The 19,856-nt window shown below is 40.8% G+C and overlaps 1 protein-coding gene across 1 annotated transcript; it reads right to left on the bottom strand.

The window, feature by feature from the left end:
* Positions 1–12,859: 12,859 nt before the first annotated feature.
* Positions 12,860–16,158, bottom strand: LOC6582083 (homeotic protein antennapedia). The gene is made up of 3 exons (XM_002007760.4): positions 14,904–16,158; positions 13,791–14,058; positions 12,860–13,698 (listed from the first exon to the last, which is right to left on the bottom strand). Exons 1-3 carry the CDS (start codon positions 15,893–15,895, stop codon positions 13,303–13,305), a joined length of 1,656 nt encoding a protein of 551 aa, XP_002007796.1. The 5' UTR covers positions 15,896–16,158; the 3' UTR covers positions 12,860–13,302.
* Positions 16,159–19,856: the final 3,698 nt, after the last annotated feature.

The following is a 19,856-nucleotide window of genomic DNA, read 5'->3' as shown; positions in this document are numbered from 1 at the left end:
TCTTCGTCTGTTGACACTAATGACAACGATTGGCGTCAATTTTCGTGTCACATTTGTGACTCGACTCTGTGGCTCTTGCTCTAGCTCTTACTCTGACTGTGTCTGTGGCTCTGGCAGATAGATAGGCCTGAGAAACGACAGTAGCTGCATTTTCAATTAGAAACAGATGTAAAGGCCTGATAAAGTTGGGTGCGAGGTGCGGCTTATCAGGCTGGCCGTGCCCGGTCTGGTACTTGAGCTGTAATGAGTCGTGTCGTGTGTAGCAGCAGTCGTTGCAACTGCAAAGTTGCCTTGCACCAAGCACTGTTTGCACAGATGAGTTTTTAATTAAATGCTATCGTTGCGCTTAAATAAATTGAAATAATCAATTTATATTACGTATACGCAACGTTCGCTCCGGCTCCAGCACCAGCCCCAGCCCTAGCTCCGGTTCGTCGTCCATGGCGCTCTGTCAACAAATTTAATTGAAAATCTAAACAGCAAGTCAACATCGGATGGCAAGTCAAAATGGTTACCCTATCGAGCCGTGGTGACGGACACGTATCGAGCAGCTCCCTAGCAGCTTTAGCAAACAGTAGCAGCAGTGGGAGCAGGAGGAGCAACAGCAGCAGCAGCAGCAGCAATCGGAGTAGCAGCGGCAACAATGCTGACAACATTTCATACTTTTGTTTGTGCGCATAATTTTAAAATCAATAGAAATATATCCAGTCTCATCATCATCGTCATCATCATCGCCATCATCATCGACTTCATTCTCGTTGGCTCTGGGCAAACATTCAAATAAATGGCAATCAATGGTTACCAACAGTCAGCCAACTGACTACCGTATAATCCATGCCCACACCCACAACATGCCCAGCCTTATCTCTCGCCCTCATCTCTATCCCTCTCTCTCTCACTCTCTCTTTTTTTTTGGCTTTTCGTTGATTGAAAATTATACGCTTTGCTTTCAATTAAAGCTGTCTGCCATGAGATATGCGGCAGAGCTCATAAATCTTAACAGCAAGTGTGGCTACCGTCGCTGTCGTCGTCGTCGTTGTCGTCTATTTATATATATCCCTATCTATATCTTTATGACGGCCCGGTAGCCTTATCGACTTCATTAACTAAACAAATGTGTTTATTGTTGGCTTAGGCTATAAACCAGCTCAGCTAGATAAATAAACAAATTAAACGAAATTATTGTGCTAAAAGTATTAAAAATAATATTAGCCTCTGGATAATACTAATAAGCGTAATCAGCCGCCCGCATTGAGCATGTAGCGCTTAGATCAGACCCTGTATTAATAAATAACGTTCGTTTATGGCATTTGCCATAAAGCCTGATCGGATAACGCTCGGGTGCAGGTGCAGGTGCGTCGGCTTAGCTGGGAGAAAAGGGTTTTGGCAATGGGGTTCATATACATATATCGAAAGTAAGTCATGGGAATTATTTATTAAATAACCTAAACAAATTCAGAGATCGATAAGGCAACCAAATATATAATATATATTAAATAGTGTTTGACATTGGCTTTCCTCTTTTTTTTTTTATATAAATTTTGATTTTTATATGAATTATTTATTATTTATATTTTTTACATTATTTGAAAGAGTTTAGAATAATTAAAAAGTAAGAATATTTTAGTAGAGACTGTTCGACTATGAGATCCCTCGAGGCTTTCGAAGAAGCGACTGCACTTAGGTTTATAAGTACTAAATATATGGAATAGGAATATATGGAATATATGAGAATTATAATATATCATATAATTTCAAGTGAACTAACTTATATAAGTCGGACTTGGCTAATTCTAAACTTTTTCCATTTTGTACAAAATATTCATGTATATTTTAAATCTCATATTACTTGGTGAACTATTTCGTTCCACACAATAAAAACTTTAGCCTCATTAACACCTGCTCAAATAGCTCCCCCTTTGCGCCTATGCCCTGAACGGCTTCACTGTACATTTGGGAGCTATTTATATGCATGGCCCAAAATGCAAAAGGCATCGCCATTTGCACGCAATTAGTGACACAAATTGCCGCCCGCCAAAGAGAGAGAGAGAGAGAGATAGGGAGAGAGACAGTGGGCGAGGCGTGGCAGAGGCATAGACAAAGTCATTTGGCTACTGTTTAGGATTAGCGCTGGCGTTTATCTATATCGTCATTTATGTAACTGTATTTACGCAGCGTCGTTTGCATAATTATTTGAAATTTATTGTGCGCTAATTGTGACGCCAAGGCTTCAGTGGTATTTAGTAGGTGCCGCCAAATAATCCATTTCCAATACGATATCAGCAGCCAATCGAAATGTGCCTCGCCGGCATTTGCATAATCGCAATCAATCAAGGGCGGCGTAAGAGCGTAAAAACCATTTGAAAAATTACGCTGCACTTGTTCAAAACAATTTGCAGCCCTTTTTATGTACAAAGAACTTGTACAAAATGGGGTTTTTTATGTGCTCGCCTTGATGGCAGAGGGGGGAGGCAGGATGTGGGAAGGAACGAAATGATAAATGCTAATTTGAGGCAAGATCACGCATAAACCAACAATAAATAAATCAAATGGCAGGTCACACAAAAAAGCTGCCCCCCACATAAGAGAGAGAAAGAGAGAGACAGGGGGAGAGGGGGAGAATGAGCAGAGAGTAGATATATGTCTGTATATATACATAAGTGGGCTGCTCTCATACGAATGCGATTTAGGACCACTTATGCGTGCACATGTAAAATTCCAAAATCAAGAAACCTTAGCACGATTTGCACTTGCCTTACCGTACAGAATTTTGCAAATTGTTAAGTGATTTACGAGACAAGACAGGCCATTTGTTAGACTAAGATTAAGTAAAGGGAGCAGGGAGCAGGCACACAGACCGAGCACCAGCAGCAGCAGCAGCAGCAGGAGTCGGAGCACAAGTTCACAAAGTTTGCCATTTTCTTTTCTCTTTTCTGTTTTTGGCAAAAATTCAAAGAAAAGTTTTCTGCTCAATACAAATTGCAGCAACATTATGTGAGATTATATTGCCATAGAGTTGGATGGGTATCCAGCTGCAGCGGCAGTAGGTGTGCTGCATGTAATATATTGTAAAAGGAAGAAGAAGCTTTGTCTTTTATTTAATCTATGTATGTAATCTGTGTTGTCGCTGCTCTAAATCAAAATTTAGTTTCATTAGCTTAAGTTTTTCTAATGTTGCAGTTAAGCTCCCTCAATTCTTATTTACTATTCATACCAGTTCCAATATGTCCCCTTTCTATTTTATTCCTTTCCCATATCGTTCTGTTTAGTGAGTGGCAAATTAATATTGATTAAAAATCCATCATTTAGCTCTTCTCTGATATTCCATGCCCTTAAGTTCCTCTTATGTTCCATAATTCTATCTGCTCTTCTCTCGTATTCCATTCCTATTGATTCCCGTTGCATTGTAAGTCTTACTTAAATTTCATTCGTTTCATTTTCACTCTTTTCCACCCAGAAATACCTTCAAAAATCTCACTCTCCCACTACCCAAATCTCAAGCGCTCACTACACACATTACATAATATGAGTTCGCAAAAAAAGAAGAAGAGATTCAGCTTCTATCTACTTTTTTTGCACGATAATGGCTATAAAAGATGATAATGTTCCAAATCCTTCAGCCAGATTCGCAAAATCAGCCCCACACGAAGGCAGCAAAAATAATTTTCAAAATAAAAAAACTTAAAATATAAAAGCAGCACAAGAAAAACAGCAACAAACTACAACAGCAGCAGCAACAACAACAACAACAACAACAGCAATAGCTATTAACATATTAAAGCAATAAAAGAAATGGCATATAAAACGCTGCCACAGACACAAAACGTGGGGAGGCAAGCTTCACTGTGGCACCACCCCCATGCTTAGTGGCAAGTGGCATTTACCCAAGCCCAAGCCCAAGCCCAAGCCCAACCCCAGCCCCAGCCCCGACTGGGACGCACTTGCCGCGCTGTCTGCCATCATCAACATCAACGCCGTCGCCATCAGCAGGAGCAGCAGGAGCAGCAGACGATGGAACAACCCTGCTGCAGCCACAGCCAAAGCTCTTCGAGTCGAGCTGAAGGGTGGGGCGTGGCTGGGGCGGACGGCAAGGAAGGGCTGCTGATAATCATACTAAATGCTGCCATTTGCCATTTGTGAGGTTTTGCCACTTGCCCTACACACACACACACACACACGCGCGCGCGTACACATTGACTGCGTGGGTGGTTGAGTTAAAAGAGGGCGTGCTTTTTGGCAGTGCTCGCAGGGAAATTGTGAAAAGTTCGCCTGGAAAGTACTTCTAAGCTTTGTGTAAACACCCACTAAAATCAATTTGCTGGATTTTCTACCACCAGAAAATGTGTATTTTACGGGTTACGCTGAGAGTCCGTACGGCGACAGCTCGGAGCGATACACTCTTCGAGCTTGGCTGTTGGCATTGTGAGCGAAACTGGCTAAGATTGGCATAAAATGGCGCATTATATGGGTTAGCAAACGATAAATACTAGATAAATACAACCATTATATAGAATAGAAATTTGGGTATTCTATTGAACTGGCTGATAATGGAATGGGCAAGTAGTTAAAGGAATTAAATAGAGTAGTCTAAGAAAAACTTGACGAAAGTTAAGATTATATATGAATAGAAGTGAGTAGAATTGATAATAAGCTGATGTGGTATGAATAGAGTGGAATAGAGAGAATATAATCATGTGGAATGGAACAGAATATAGATTAAATCAGAGTGAATATGGAGCTGTATACAAATGAAAGAGATTTCAGGTGCACCTAAGAGGCAAAGGAATATAATTCAAATGGAACAGAGTGGGAATGGAATAGAATAAAAGTTGAGCAGAGTGTGTAGTAAGTATTGAGTGCAGTAGTGACTATATAATCGAGTGGAATGATGGAATGTACACAATATAGATGAGATCAGTGAGGACATGGAGCTGAATATAAATAGAAGAGATTTCGAATGTAAATGAAAAGCGAATTAAAAGGGAACAGAGTGGGAATGGAGCGGAATACATATAAATATAGAGGCGTATGGCAAACCGAAACATTAAATCTGCGATCTATACTCACCCATAATTATATATTCACACCTACAGAGGTCATAGTAACTCCCATATACATTTTTATGTGCTCTTGGGAGCAGGATAAATCAGGAAATAAAATATTTCTTGCAGAGTCCACAAAATATGATGACTGCAAACTTTCCTTTGAGATAATGATATTATCTAATGTTTATTAACAAAGTACATATATTAAATTTAACTCCGTCATATTATTTTAGATTTCATATAGATATAGATAGGATATATGCCCAAATTCCTTATTCGTGCCACATTTATTCACAATATATATTTCACACTTCAGCGCAATACAGAAAAAAAACAAAACTTTCACTACAACTTGATGGCAAAGTTTTGGGAACAAAACAAATAGAAAATCAACCAAAATCCGTCCGTAACTCCCACACACACACGTACACACACCTATGCAGCCCATACCCTTAAAGCTAAACGCCCTCAGGTATTTCAGCCAATTAGTGGCAATAAAATAAATTCAATTTTACGCACACGATGATGCGGTTGGACCCAGTTTTTGGCTGCGGCTTTCGGCTTGCCGGGGGAGCGGGCCAAAGACGGGCCGCGAGCCCTAGGGAACGTGGGGAGGGGAAGAGTCGTGCTCGCGTTCATTTAAGCGTATGTGTGAATAATGCGACCCTGCGGCATACGCAGCCGTAGCGCCTCGCAAATTAACGCCGGCTTTTTAGGGGTTGATTAGGCACGCCCCGATTCTCCTGCAATGCGTTAACTTCTCGCTGTGTCGGTCTGCACTTGTCGGAAAACGGGCATCAGCAAGCCTTAAAATCTACCCATGCGTACCAACGTACGGCGGACCGGCATTAATTATGCTAAACATTTTTAAATATTGTCCTCACGTGCAATGCCCGGCGAGCAGGCCCTTGAGGGCAGCCGGCGCTCACTTTTGATTGGATTGCCTTTGCCTTTGCCGTTGCCTTGAAACTGTAAAAGTTTTTCCTTCCGCTTCGACCGTAGACCCCGCTGTCCCCGAGGGGTTGGCTGATTTCGTCACTCGCGCATTTTCAACAATTATGCAAATGCGTTTTAATGCCTTTTACTCATTTAAGCGGATTACAATTTAATATTTTTGTTTGTTGTTCTCGCCGTTGTATCGCCGTTGTTGTTGCAGTTGTTATTCAATGTTTGTTTAGAGTTTAGAGCACAATTCCAAAAAGGTAAGCACAATGCCAACACATGGCATCATTTGCATACGCTACGAGTTTTGTGGCAAAACATTTGTATCTTAATTGTTGCAATTAACGTGGCAAAAGGCAGCGACTGGGCTGAGCAAGGGCTACCAATTGGCAATTTGTCACCAGTTGATGGATGTAAGAAGGCTGAAAAGGTGACTTGGCCGTAAGCATTAAAAATGGCAGAGCTGGCGCGTGACTTGGGACTTGGGAAAGCTCTTAAGATTTTATATAGATGTAGTAGACGTTGGATTCGCTTTAGAATATGAGAGACCTAAAGCTTGATACGTATAAAACCAAGGGAAAATTTCATAAACTCTTGCTAAAAAATTAATAATATAATATTACTTTTCGCATATATTAATAGTATATTTATCCCTTCTTTGAAAATCTGCCGTGTAAGGTTTTTACTTTTCCCCTCTTTACCCATTCTATGCTCTTGCCCATTTCCTGACTTTTATTACATTTACAAGCATTTTGCTGCCTCTTCAGCGTTTGCTCACTTTCTCCTTAATAGCCTCTCCAGCAAACTCCACACAATGCCCTCAAATTTGCTAATTAACTGAACATAAGGTTTTCTAATTTCATTTAACGCGCAGCGCCATAGAGCAAGACTGAGTGCGAGAGAGAGAGAGAGAGAGCGAGTGAGTGAGAGTGAGAGAGGGAAGTAATACACCCGCAGCCATCTGACAATTGCACCCTCAGCCTCAGCCTCAGCCTCTGACTCTGCCTAGCTCTGACTCTGCCCTTGGCAAGTGTTTTGCTCCTTGCCAACGGAACTGCAGTTCGTCTCAGTGAGTCAGTTAGCTCGCTCGTCCGTATCATTAGCCTCCGGGGATGATTTGTTGTTTGGCAGCACTTGATCAACGGCAATGAATTCAATTAGCACCAAAACACCAGCTAGCACAGTTAGAGTCAGGCATTAGTGTGACCGAGCAGGGCGATTCACTGCCTCAGGGTGGGTAGCACTTGCTGCAGTCAAAGGGGCAGAGAGAGAGAGAGAGAGAGAGAGAGAGAGATGCTGGGGAGGTAGAGTCGGTAGAGAGTCAGAGTGCAGACACACCCCCTCCATTAGATGTCAGTGCTTCGTCTGGTCAATTGTTTGGATTACTTTTCTGGTGAATTATTGCGTGTTGACGCATATGGTGACAATTTGCACTAACTCAATGGGATCTGCCTCTATTTCCATCTCTCTCTCGCACACACACACGCGCGCTGTGCTCTCTGGGGATCTAATGCGCTTTGGGCTGCGAACTGTGGGCCCTGGGCATACACGACTGCACCATTGGCAATTAGCGTTGATATTCGTGAATTTTGATTGCAAAATTTCCCGGCGATTAAATCGAAATCATTTGACAAATTCAATGCCATTGTCCAGCCATATTGAGGAGTCTCTCATTCTCTCTATCTATTCCTCTGTAAGTGTGTGTGTGTGTTTAGTAAACTAATGGCCTTTGTGCCAGCCTGATGAGCATGGGCCCCGACTCCTGCTACGGCTTTCGATTTGGCTTCGGCTTCGTTTCTCGCTTGCATTTTTGTTTACTTTGGCGCGCACGCACGGATTTTCTTTTATGGATTGATGGCAGCGACTACAGCTTGAACTGCTGATTGTAGCCGGACATGGGCATCTGTGTGCGTGTGCGAGTGTGTGTGTGTATTGAAAATATAGCCAGATGGATTGTGTAAACAAGTTGGAAATTATGGCATTAAGCAGCAATATGCGTTGTAGTTTTTGTCAGCGTGCGCTATAAATCAATAAATTATTTGATAAGCTGACAAAAATTAAGAATACCCAAAGAACTAGCTGAAAATATTTAGCATACAATTTTGTAAATGTTGGTCTAGAGAAAATATCGAATGTAAAAATATTAGAAAATGAAGTTTATAAAAAAAAATATATAAGCAGTGCTTAAAGAGACTTTGTTTATAAATCTGTAATCTTATTAACCAGCAGACAACAATTATTTAAGCTCAAGGAACTACGAAAAATATATCTAAAAATATATAATATATTTTATTTTTTAAATAATTAAAAATATTAAACAATTTGTATTTTTTTTAATGAATAAATTATTTTGAAAATATAAATCAGAAAACCATTTTTTTGTCAAATCTTTATAAAAAAAATCGGTTATAATTTTAAAACTTCTACTTCTCTAGTTCTAGAGTCTATGAATTTTGCACATAGATTTATAAACAGTTTCTATATTTTATAAATAGAGATATTTAGACATAGATTTTAATTCTCTCTCCTGCTCTCACTTTGTTTTTATTTTCATATCCTTATCAAGTATTTGATTTATAATTAGCTCATAAAGCAACGCTCAAAAATTTGAAATACAAATGTTACATAAATTGTCAAATCAATTTCAGTAAATTGATGCCAAACCGCCCTCAACCCCTTTGGTGTTGGGCAACCCCTATCTATCTGTTGGGACAGTCAGCCATTAGACAACTAACTAACGAGCCATATCAGAGTTATGTTCATTGTTGTGCGTCCGAATGCAAATTTGACAATAATAACAAGTAAGAAAGCTCTAGTCGAGACTACTCGACTACGAGATCCCCTGAACCCTTGGAGTAATAGCTATTTCAATAATTTTTCGCGTCTTTCAGCTTACACAAGAAACACGCACACACACACACACACACGCACGCACGCACGCACACACAGGCATACATACACACACATACATACACACATACACACACACACACACACACACACACACACACACCCACATACACAAACAATTACATACATATACACACACAAGCATAAACACGCATGGGCGGCAGTGAGCGCTTACTATGAGAACTTAATTGCTTAATAACTTTTTTTGTGGACGTACGATCTTCATGAAACTTTCAGATTATGATTATAACATGGATATGCATGTAATTGCCAAAACAAAAGTCTCTAGTATTTGAAATACGCTTTTTACAAAAGTGAGGGTGAGGGGGTGAATTTAAGGGTGGGGGGTAAATTTTAACAAAAACCGAAATTGTATAAATTGCTTATAGGCATACATTAAAAATTTGGAGACTCTAGCAATAAAGGTGTAGAAGATATAATTTTATAACTGGTTTTCGATAAGGTTTTTTATCGATAAAAAAAGATCGGGATGAGTTATCGATTTTTAATGATAAACTTGATATGCGCGCTGTAATTACGAACATTTTAAAAAAATTTGAAGTCTCTAGCTCTTATATCTTCTGAAATCGACGCGTTCATACATACGGACAGACGGACAGACGGACAGACGGACGGACGGACAGACGGACAGACGGACAGACAGACGGACAGGGCCAAATCAACTCAGCTCGTCGCCCTGATCAAGAATATATATACTTTGTGGGGTCTGCCACGCCTCCTTCTGCCTGTTACATACATTTCAACAAAACCATTATACCCTGATTTCCCATTGAAAATGGGTTCAGGGTATAAAAATGCAACATATGACAAATAATCGCGCATATTTGGCAATAAAATCGAATGGAAATGGCGGAAAATGTGGAAAATGCATTTGGCCAAAGCCGTTTGAATATTAGCAGAAATTCAATGAATGTTCAAATCACAAAAGTAAACACAGTAAACAACACACACACACGCACACACACACACACGCACGCACACACAAATTAAGCATAAAATGTGATCATCTGTGTTGACATGAAGATCAACAACGACGTGGCAGACACCCCTAGGGTAACCAAATTGTAACACCAGCAACAACTGCTGACAAAGTCATAAGAGACGAGGCGGGGGGCGCTGCACGATGACGACCCTCAATTCAAATGGCAATTTGTTGGGTGTGCACACACACACACACATACAGAGTCGTTCTCTTTTTGGTTTATTGTCTGATGCGACCCGTGTTTATAGAAAATTATAACTGAAATTTAATTTGCAACAGATGCGAGAGCATCAGAAAAAAAAATCCATCCGACAATTAAGCAATTGCCGAAACTCAAACTCAAACTGAAGCTGAATGCCCAGACTCCGGTTTTCGGGGTTTGAACTCTGTCACCCTTTGGCTGCCTGTTGATAAAAGGAAATTTCTGCCCTTGCAATTGTTACAAATTACCCGCTAATAGCTCATGAATTGAATTAGACAGTTGCCATTCCACACAATATAGCTGGAAATCCTTTGTGCTCCTGCTGCTCCTGCTCCTGCTCCTGCTATTGCTATTGCTGATGTTGCCTCAATTCTGGTTCAACTTCCACACTTGGCCACTTCAAGGCATCTGAACTGAATAGCGCAGCATCAGCAACCACAGCACACCGCAGGCCACTTCACAGTGGTTCAAGCTAGATTTGATTGGCTTACTCGAGTCTCGATGTTATATGGTTCATAGAATGTTGTTGAACTTGGAAATTCAATTAATTAAGGCGAGTCCCTTTTCTGTCTGACTTTTGGTTATTCAATCTTAATTTGGGTTAGAGTTTTTTTTGGCGGTAGTTAGCTGTATTATGTCAGGATGTGCTGAAAGATTATGAATAAAGAGGGGAGAAGATTTTCATAGAAATTTCTATACAACTTTTGAAACGTAAGCGAATGTGGGGACGGAAGAGGGGTATCCTAAAGCCGATATACTAGACATATATATTTTAACTAAATCTTTTCTGAAATTTAATTGAATTCTATATAATTGTTATACTTTTTGCTATGTATATACTTTAAACTAAATTAACCACTGTATGACATATTTAACGTAGGACATATATCAACCAAAATTCATTCATTCATTGAAATGTCTTGCCTACGTCTTTCTCTCTCTGTTCCTCTCTTTATCACTCTAACCTCTCTGGCTCATGTTGACGTAGTGCGTTGCGTTGCTTTGTGTGAAGTGTGTGCGAGTGTCTGACGGATAACGAAATGAATTTTTATTAGCCCATCAGACGCATAATCAGCAAGCAAGAAGAACTGCTGCATAACAATAACAACAGCAACAGCAACAGCAACAACAACAATGCGAGCATATCAAACAACCCATAATAACAACAATATAAAGCATACTTCAAGGCATGCTGCTCTGTCTCTGCCTCTCTCTCTCTCTCACTTGTTAAGCATTCTCCTGTCTATTTATGAGCTAAGGTCGCGCTCTGAGTATTACGTGATGAAGTGGCCTCGTCTTGTTCCAATCACAATCTCCTTTTATTTCCCATTTCAATTATAATCCTATATAGCTAATTGTATGAGCTGTTTGCTAAGGATTTGTAGAGGGAGCGATAGACGATTACGAATTGTTATTTTTGAAATTAATATATATATATACATATGTATGTATGTATACCAACATTTAATCAAAAGTACACCTAATGCCAAACTGAGCCAACTGAGAATGAGAACTTTGTTCCAATTAACACTGATTGCTGGCCGATTAGTCGATTGGGGTATTACGCCCTATATAAGTATGGGGCCTAAACAATTTCGTGATTATTAGCTTCATTAACTACGATTAAGCCACGTATCACTGAAAACCTAATACATTCCCAGCTCTCTGATAAGATGGCAGATGAAGTATTTTACTTTATATATTTCTCAAACAATTTATTAGTTTATTTATTCTCAGAGAATTCTGATTGCGGAAATGGAAGCTCACCATGATTTTGGATTTAATTTTATATAAGTGGGCTCGATTGTTGCTGCTGTTGCTGTTACTGTTGCTGCTGTAGCTCCAGGCAACATTTTAATTAGCGAAATAATTTTTAAGTGACATTATAAATTTAGACATAATTATTGTCTGAACAATTAAATTGATTATCTGCGAGCATTTGATTTATTTGCCTCGATAAGTGATATCAGCCATGAAATTAAAAACTTTTGTACCTGATTGGCTTTTTATATGACTTTTATAAATACACCTTTAATAGTTTTTCGTTCGTTTTTTTTTTTTCTTTTTACACATATAGATAGCTCTAAATGCTAACCAAGTGATTAGATACTTTAGTTTCGAGAGCTAAAGCACTCACTGAGTGTGTTGTTTTTTGTGAGAGATATGAACTGAGAGAGCACATTTCGTATTCTAGAAAAAATAAATAGCAGATTCTGAAGTTTGATATATGGATTTAAATTGTTGTAATCTCTCGAAGAGCTAGATCAGGAGAGATGAGCTGAAAGAACTTTTGTTTGTAAACTTCCTAGGGTTTCTGTTATTTATTTCTATAAATAATACTTTTTATAGAATATAGAATTTTATAGGTTTTTTAATCCAAAAAAAATTTCTTAGAGCAAAAAATTACATTTGATATTTCGGAGGAACTTTCGAAAATACCATAATTCTAGTTCTCGAAATATTTATAGAGAGAAAGAGGGAGGGAGCGAGATATTTCAAAGCTTCTTTAGCTCAATATATTAAAATTCTCCTCCCTTCCGCAATAATAATAATGAAATTCAGCTTGACATTTTTAAAGCACATTTTATTTTTCTCATTTTCGATTTTTCAAAATAAATGTAATAAAATTTGCTAGAGCCGTTTGTTTGTTGTTTAAAATTACATAATTACAATTATTTACACACAATGACATAAGAAATAAGATCGTGACCATATACAAACTAAACTAAACTAAACTAATCTCATTTAATTTATATATATGTTTATTTGTATGTATTATTTGTAAGGTAATTTAAATTAATTGATAGATTGTTTATTTTGTGTATGTACAGTGTGCAGGATGGGCAGGAGGGGGAGCAGTAGGAGGGTTGTCAAATACTTTTATGTAGCAGTGTTGAATTTATATATATTTATAGATATATATATATATTTCTGGTTTACATATATCACACAGTGCGTTTTGTTGTTGTTGCTGTTGTTGTTAATTCCCACAACAAAAATCAAAGCAACAACAACAACAATGACCAAAATAATTTCAACTAATTGCGTAGCTAATTTTGCGCAATCTCATGAAATTAGTTTTTTTTTTCTGTTTTGGTGTTGCATGTTGTTTGTTGGGTTGCTCGCATACAGGGTGTCTCACCAGGTGGACGGTGGACGGACAATGACTAGAAATGCTTTTGCTCTGGCTTCAGGTGAAACTAACTCGCGCCGCTCGCACTGGCTGTGCTCTGCTGCTGCTGCTGTTGCTGCTGCTGCGCCTTGGCTCGCTCCTTGGCCTCCTGCTGCGCCTTTTTGGAACGTTTCCATTTCATGCGTCGATTCTGGAACCAGATCTTCACCTGCGTCTCGGACAGCATCAGGCCGCTGGCCACCTCGAAGCGCTTGGGCCGCGACAGGTATTTGTTTTGCTTGAACTGCTTCTCCAGCTCGAGCAGCTGCTGGGAGGTGAAGGCGGTTCGTGGACGACGCGTCTTGCCCAGTATCGCGTGATGCGGATACGCGGCCAGCTCCGGAATGCGATGATGCAGCATGCCAGCGCGTGCCAGAAACTCGAACTGCAGCTGCGAGGGCATAAAATTGTGACCCATGGGTATCTACAATCGGAAAAGAAGAAGAAGGAGCAACAACAAAGTTGACATCAAGTTAGCTAAAATTTCAATGCAGCTGGAGCTTTCATCATGCTTACGGGTATGGGCTTGCCGGACGGATCGAGTGGCCGATGGAAAGCGGAGCCGCCAGGTGCCAGCAGCTGATACGGATGCCCGCCCGCATAGAGCGGAAAGTCCTGCGGTCTGATGGGACTGTGCGGCGGGATGGGCTTCTTGAACTCATCGTGCAGCTCGGACATACGCATGCCCAAGTGGTGTGTGTGGTGCGCGGGCTGGGGCTGCTGATCCTCGCAGCCGGGACTGATGGGCGGACTGGAGCGATGCGATGAGCTGGGAGATTCAGATCTGCAATGTGAAACAAATAGAGTTCAATGTTTAGACACCCTGTAAACTGCTGCACAATTATCAAAGCTCTTCAATAAACAAGTTACGCGACAATTAAAAAAATATAAATAAATTGTTTACTCTGCCACACACATACACACACATGCACACAGACACCCGCACACGGCGTATACGTAATCGCAATCATAATGAAGCCAACGTGACCAGCTCGATTTGGCTTTTCGGCCATGTTGTCGAGTGCTAACAAAGCCGCTTTAAAACCCAAAAGCATTGTTAGCATTCGCTGCTGGCATTTTGTTGGATTTGTCCGCCAGCTGCCAGAAATACCTGGACGGCCTTTTGGCTTAAAGGTGAATTTGACTGAATCGGCAATTGATTTGAATAACATATTGGTTGAGCTAGTGGTAAGGGTAGAGGTAATTGTAGAAGTAAAGGTAGACATAGGCGTTGCTTAAGGACTTTCCCAATTTAGATGAAGATTTGTAAGTCAAGAGTAATGTGAATCGATTGCAAATAAATATAATATAATAAAGCATAGTATAATGTTTATAGGACGATAATAAGATAGACATATAGATCTATTGATTAATTTGACTACTGCAAGTCCAGACGTTTACCTATGTCTTTTAATAAGCCCTAATTTATAATAATTTTACTCAAGAGATGTTTAAATTTTATAGTCTATACGGCAATTAAAGTGGAAGTCTACCCAACTAAGCTGTAATGCTAATCTATTATCTATTAAATAATATATAATAAAGTCGCAATTTCTATTTAACATTCAAGGTCACCAAAAATTTGCAGCCAATTCAAATATTTCATAAAAAATATAAACTTAAACCCACCTGGACATGCCGTCGGGACTGGGTGAATCATATTCCCGCGACTCGCGTATTCGCTGCAGCGCCTCCTGCTCGCTGATGCCGGCGGCAGCGGCTGCCGCAGCTGCATTCGATGCTGCCACAAAGGCATGATTCAGTTCCGCCTGATCCCGAGCATAGTGCAACGCCGCCAAACGATGCTCGTCCGCAATCATATCGGCTGCTGTCGGAGGCGGTCGTTCTGCACCTTGGTGCTGATTCTTGGCGAGCAGCGCATCAATGCAGAAGGACTTCTTGGGCTGAGCCTGCTGCAGCGCCGTAGTTGCGGGCGGAGAGCAGCTGGCTATGGGTATGGGCGGTGCCGGCGGCAATTGTGTAGCGGCTGGAGCTGGTGCATTCGCGGGCATCATAACTGCAGCTAGGGGCAGACGGGGCAGCGGGTAGGCGCCGTTGACCAAGGCGGGATGTGGCACATGATGTGGTGGGAAGCCGCCTTCGACATAGAGACGCGGATGTGGTGCATGTGCGTGCGGATGATGGCTCGGAGGTGGTCCAATGCCTTGGCAGGCCATGGGAATAGGTGCCACTAACAGCGGCATGGCAGGTGCAGCAGCGGGAAGCTGAGATTGCTGCTGCTGCTGCTGCTGTTGTTGTTGTTGCTGTTGTTGCTGTTCCGCTGCGTTGTCTTGTGCCGCCGCTGGGCTATGTGTGGGTGCGTAGGCGCTGTGGGGGCTACCTGTCGTGGCCGAGGAGTGCGTAGGGCTGGATGCAGCTGCAGCGGTCGCTGGACTGCGGCTGCGGCTTGATCTGGGCGACGAATGGTTGCTGTACTGATCGTAATCAACGACGACGGCAGCGGTGGCGGGTGGTGTTGTGGTTGCACGTTGCTGTGCGGCGGCTATGTGGCTAATAAGCAGCTGGCTAATGTGGGGCGTATGTTGCTGCTGCGGCTGCTGCTGAGGCGACGGCTGCTGCGTGGTGGGCGGCGGCGGCTGTGACACTTGGGCGCTGGACATGCTTTGTCTGCGCGCGCAACTAACTAACACTTATGCTACGAGCTTTTATTTGATTATAGTTGTTATGGGATTTGCTTAATACTTGTTCTTCTTTGTATTTTACCAACGTAACACAGATTACAACACTTTGACGTATGCGTACGATTCGTTTCCGCTGGAGCGTCAAAGCACGCGTTCGATATTCTCTGACTCTGACTGCGACTGCAAACTCGACGCGACGAGCGCTAATCAACGACTGTGCTCAACGCCGGCCCGTGCCCGTGTCATATAGAGTCGCATATCGCAATGATTGGGCTGTGCCGAAACCCGAAACGTCGATGTACATACGACTGCGAGTGTGTGCGTGTGTGTGTGCATGAAAGAGAGCGAGCGAGAGAGAGAGTGGAGCTGAACTGAAGGGTGGGTTGGCAGCAACGCAATGAGAGAAGAGCCTTGCGGCACTGTTGTGCACTGAGCGCAGTCTGTTCTGATTACAAGCACTTATTGCACTCATATATATAAAAATATCAAATTAAATATAATATATAAAATTACAAATTATAAAAATCAAAATAAAATAAATAAATACTTACTAATAAATTTCTATTATAATGGAATAATATATATAAATATAATGTCAATAAATAAATTCTATTACATTAACCTCTGGAGTAATATTTATATTATTCATATTAAATTTATTAAATAGTTAATCTATTAAAAATTATATGAAATGTCCAGCTTACTTAATTATTTTAATATTCATTATTATTATTCGTATAGATAAGTATACTTAAGTATGCCTCAAATCCACAAATGGATATTATTATTTATTAAAAATTAAAATTATTCTTTATAGTACATACATATCCAGTTTAAGCTCGACTTTTTCTTCCAGTGCATTGTCACAGAGCTTGATAATTGCCCACCACCAAATACTAGTTAGCAACAACACCGCTCACTTGCGTGCGCTCTCTCCACCTTTTGCTTTCTCACTCTCACTCGCACAGCGTTCGCTCTCTTTTCGTAGCACGCTTTCAAGATGGAGGCGCTCAGCGCATGCCAACTCGCTCACACTTGTGCGAGTGCAAGCGAGCTGGCAATATGCGCTGGGCGTTGCCATTTGCTGGCACCGGAAAAAATGTCGTGTGCGATACGTGCGTGTGTGTGTGTCTCAGCTGGTGGGCGTGGCCAGCTGATTTGGCGCTCCTGGCTGCAAAATTTCAGATAAATTGTTGGAAAAACGAGCTATAATTGCCATCATTATGGAGTGTTGAGCCAGTTCTGCAGCAGACTGGGTCTGCGTCAGGGTCTGGGTGGGGGTCTGGGTCTGGGTCTGGGGGCTGGGGTTTGGGCTGCCTCGACTTCATAATCAACTTGGGCGGCGGCTCTGCCTTTGTCTGCTCCGGTTAGCCTGGCACATCATTAGAGCAGCAATTAAGGAGGCAGTTAGTTGACTCGCCTTGACTGACATTCATGATTCACGGGCTTGAAATTCCAGTTAAATCCACGCTTTAAGTCCATGAAAATCGATAATGTCCCCTCGAGTTTGGCTCATTGATATTCAATTGTTATGGCCACTCAAATCGCTGGTCGCACAATAAGTGATATAAATGATTCCCATCATCGTTTCGCATTGACTTTTTATAACTTGCTTGCTCGACTTTATCCCACCAACAGCTAATGTGCACATAATGCATTTTTTATTAAAGCTCCTTATAAGGGATACAAACAAGTAAATTGCCTATCGGGTTTCCCATTTCCTAAATTTATGTGTCATTTATAGGTTTTTGTATTTGATTGATCGATGTGGACGTGTGAGAGCTTTTTAAGATGATACTATGAAACAATTGTGGAGCAGTAAAAGTTTATATTTAAAAGAATTTTTATTCAATTTCCCTTGAGCAACTTCTTCTAAATCCAACTCCTCACACATCTTTCATGCCCTTATTACACATTGTTTAGAAACAGTTACAAGTCTCCAAATACAGTTCAACTTCTCATCTCTCTTAACTGCTATCAAACCGACTTTTCTGCCCAACTCAGCTCAACTCTTTGTCCTATCCCCCACTGTTGTTGTTCATCTAATGTCTGCGCCTTAATTTGAACTATTCACCTATGCCAAAATAAACAACGAACGATGCAGCTGCCACAAGAGCCAAAGAAACTCCAGTTGAAAACAATTCACATACATCTATACATATTTATTGTATTGCAAGAGTTGTTTGTGTGTGAGTATGTGTGTGTGTGTGTATGTGGGTAAGAACTATATCATACCAATGTATGAGGGACAGCTAGAAAACTGTTGGCTAACAAGAAACGTGCTAAAGTGTATTTTCTTTGGCCACGTACTTGGCCAACACGATTCCGAAATGGAACCCAAAAACTAGCTCCAAATTAGTGCGATGACTGCAACGTGGATTGCGACTGATTGCTGTTGTTCTAGCTGCGCTTGTTTTTCTCCACTCCGGCTGCCATTGTTGTTGTTAGCCCTTTCCCTATTTTATTTTCATTATACGATATTTATCTACTCATCCACGTGCATTTAACTAACATTTACAGTCGGCAAAAGGGGAGTTGGCTGGCTGCTGGCCAGCACTATGATTGCTGTTGTTCCACAATAGTTGATGTTATATAACAAACAAGAGAGATGTAGACTGAGAGAGAAAGAGAGAGAGAGAGAGAGAGAGATAGGGAGACAGATACAGCAGCTCACTGGGGTTACATACCATATATATAAGACTCAGCCTTTGTTTTAGCGCTTGATTTATTTCCGATATGAGAAGAAATGTCAATTTGAGTGACGTTTTTCTAGCTCAAGGCGCAATTTCCCTCTCTCGTAAGACCCATTGAAACTGAAGTAAATTAACACATCTCTAATCAGGCATTATATAGCAAATATCAAGAAAATTGTCGCATATGCTGCAGCAATTTAGCCTGTGGTCGTTGAGTCGAGCAGAGCTGGTGCAGAGCGAAAAGAGCGGGGGGCGTATTAAAGAGCACCCCCTGGCCCAGCTTCACAGCCAACCCTCGTCAATCGTATCACTGCACAATTGACAAAAAACTTCTGAGATCATTAGTGTAGCCGGGAGTTGTTCGATCTCTTAAGGGTTGGCCTACATTTAAGGGTTACATAAGCTCTGCTGAGGGTTGGCCCTCTTTGAAAGTCACTTTAAAGCCAAACGATTTGTTTGGCCAACAAATTTGACAAGAATTTGTAAACATTTTCGAAAACAATGCGCAGTATCGCGATGTCGATTAATCACGCGCCTCATTGATGATGCCCCACCCACCGTCCACCACTCACCGCCCTCAGCCCACATCACAGAGTCGACGCCCACATCAATTGCGCGCAACATGCAATTGATAATTAAACAAATATTTATGTACAAATAATTGGCATTAAATTGCGTTATCAATAAATAATTTTTACAACTCAGCGCTGATATAAGCTGTCACCGCTGAGATACAGACACAGTTGCAATTGCAGTTGCAGTTGCAGTTGCAGATACAGATACACATTGCAGCTACATTTGCTGCATATTTAAGCATTGGCTAATTATGTTGACCGAGTTGCGTTCACTCCCAGTCAATCTATAGGCAGATAAAATAAAAAATAATTATCTGCCTGCAGTTCATTTTGTTTTCTCTCTTTTTATTTATTTATTTATTTTCTTTCCCCTTCTCATTTTTTTTACCATTTACAATGCAAACTGAGGCGCAACTTTGATTAATGGAATTTTATTGAGTGTAGAGATAAACAAAGTTGTATCGAAGTTGCATGGGTTATTTTTTATAGAACAGCGTTTTTAAATTGTGTATAAAATAAGTATAGTAAGTTCTTAAATTTTAGCTCAAATTTCAAGTCAAGAAAAGAGTTTTTGTAAGCTGATAAAAATTTTAAGTGGAGAATTTAAATCTTTTGTCTGTTTGAACTGTCTTCTTGAACAATTATTCCCATTATTATATACCATATACCATT

This window comes from Drosophila mojavensis, unplaced genomic scaffold (genome assembly GCF_018153725.1).
Source record: "Drosophila mojavensis isolate 15081-1352.22 unplaced genomic scaffold, ASM1815372v1 contig_74, whole genome shotgun sequence".
NCBI lineage: Eukaryota > Metazoa > Arthropoda > Insecta > Diptera > Drosophilidae > Drosophila > Drosophila mojavensis.
This window is presented reverse-complemented; position numbering and strand designations above follow the sequence as displayed.

Bases quoted from the DNA above. Each gene is read 5' to 3' on its own strand.
- LOC6582083 (XM_002007760.4), bottom strand. From the start codon at position 15,895: ATGTCCAGCGCCCAAGTGTCACAGCCGCCGCCGCCCACCACGCAGCAG. The intron at 14,059-14,903 runs GTGGGTTTAAGT...TTCACATTGCAG, and splicing joins AGTCCCGACGGCATGTCCAG to ATCTGAATCTCCCAGCTCAT. The intron at 13,699-13,790 runs GTAAGCATGATG...TTCCGATTGTAG, and splicing joins CGTCCGGCAAGCCCATACCC to ATACCCATGGGTCACAATTT.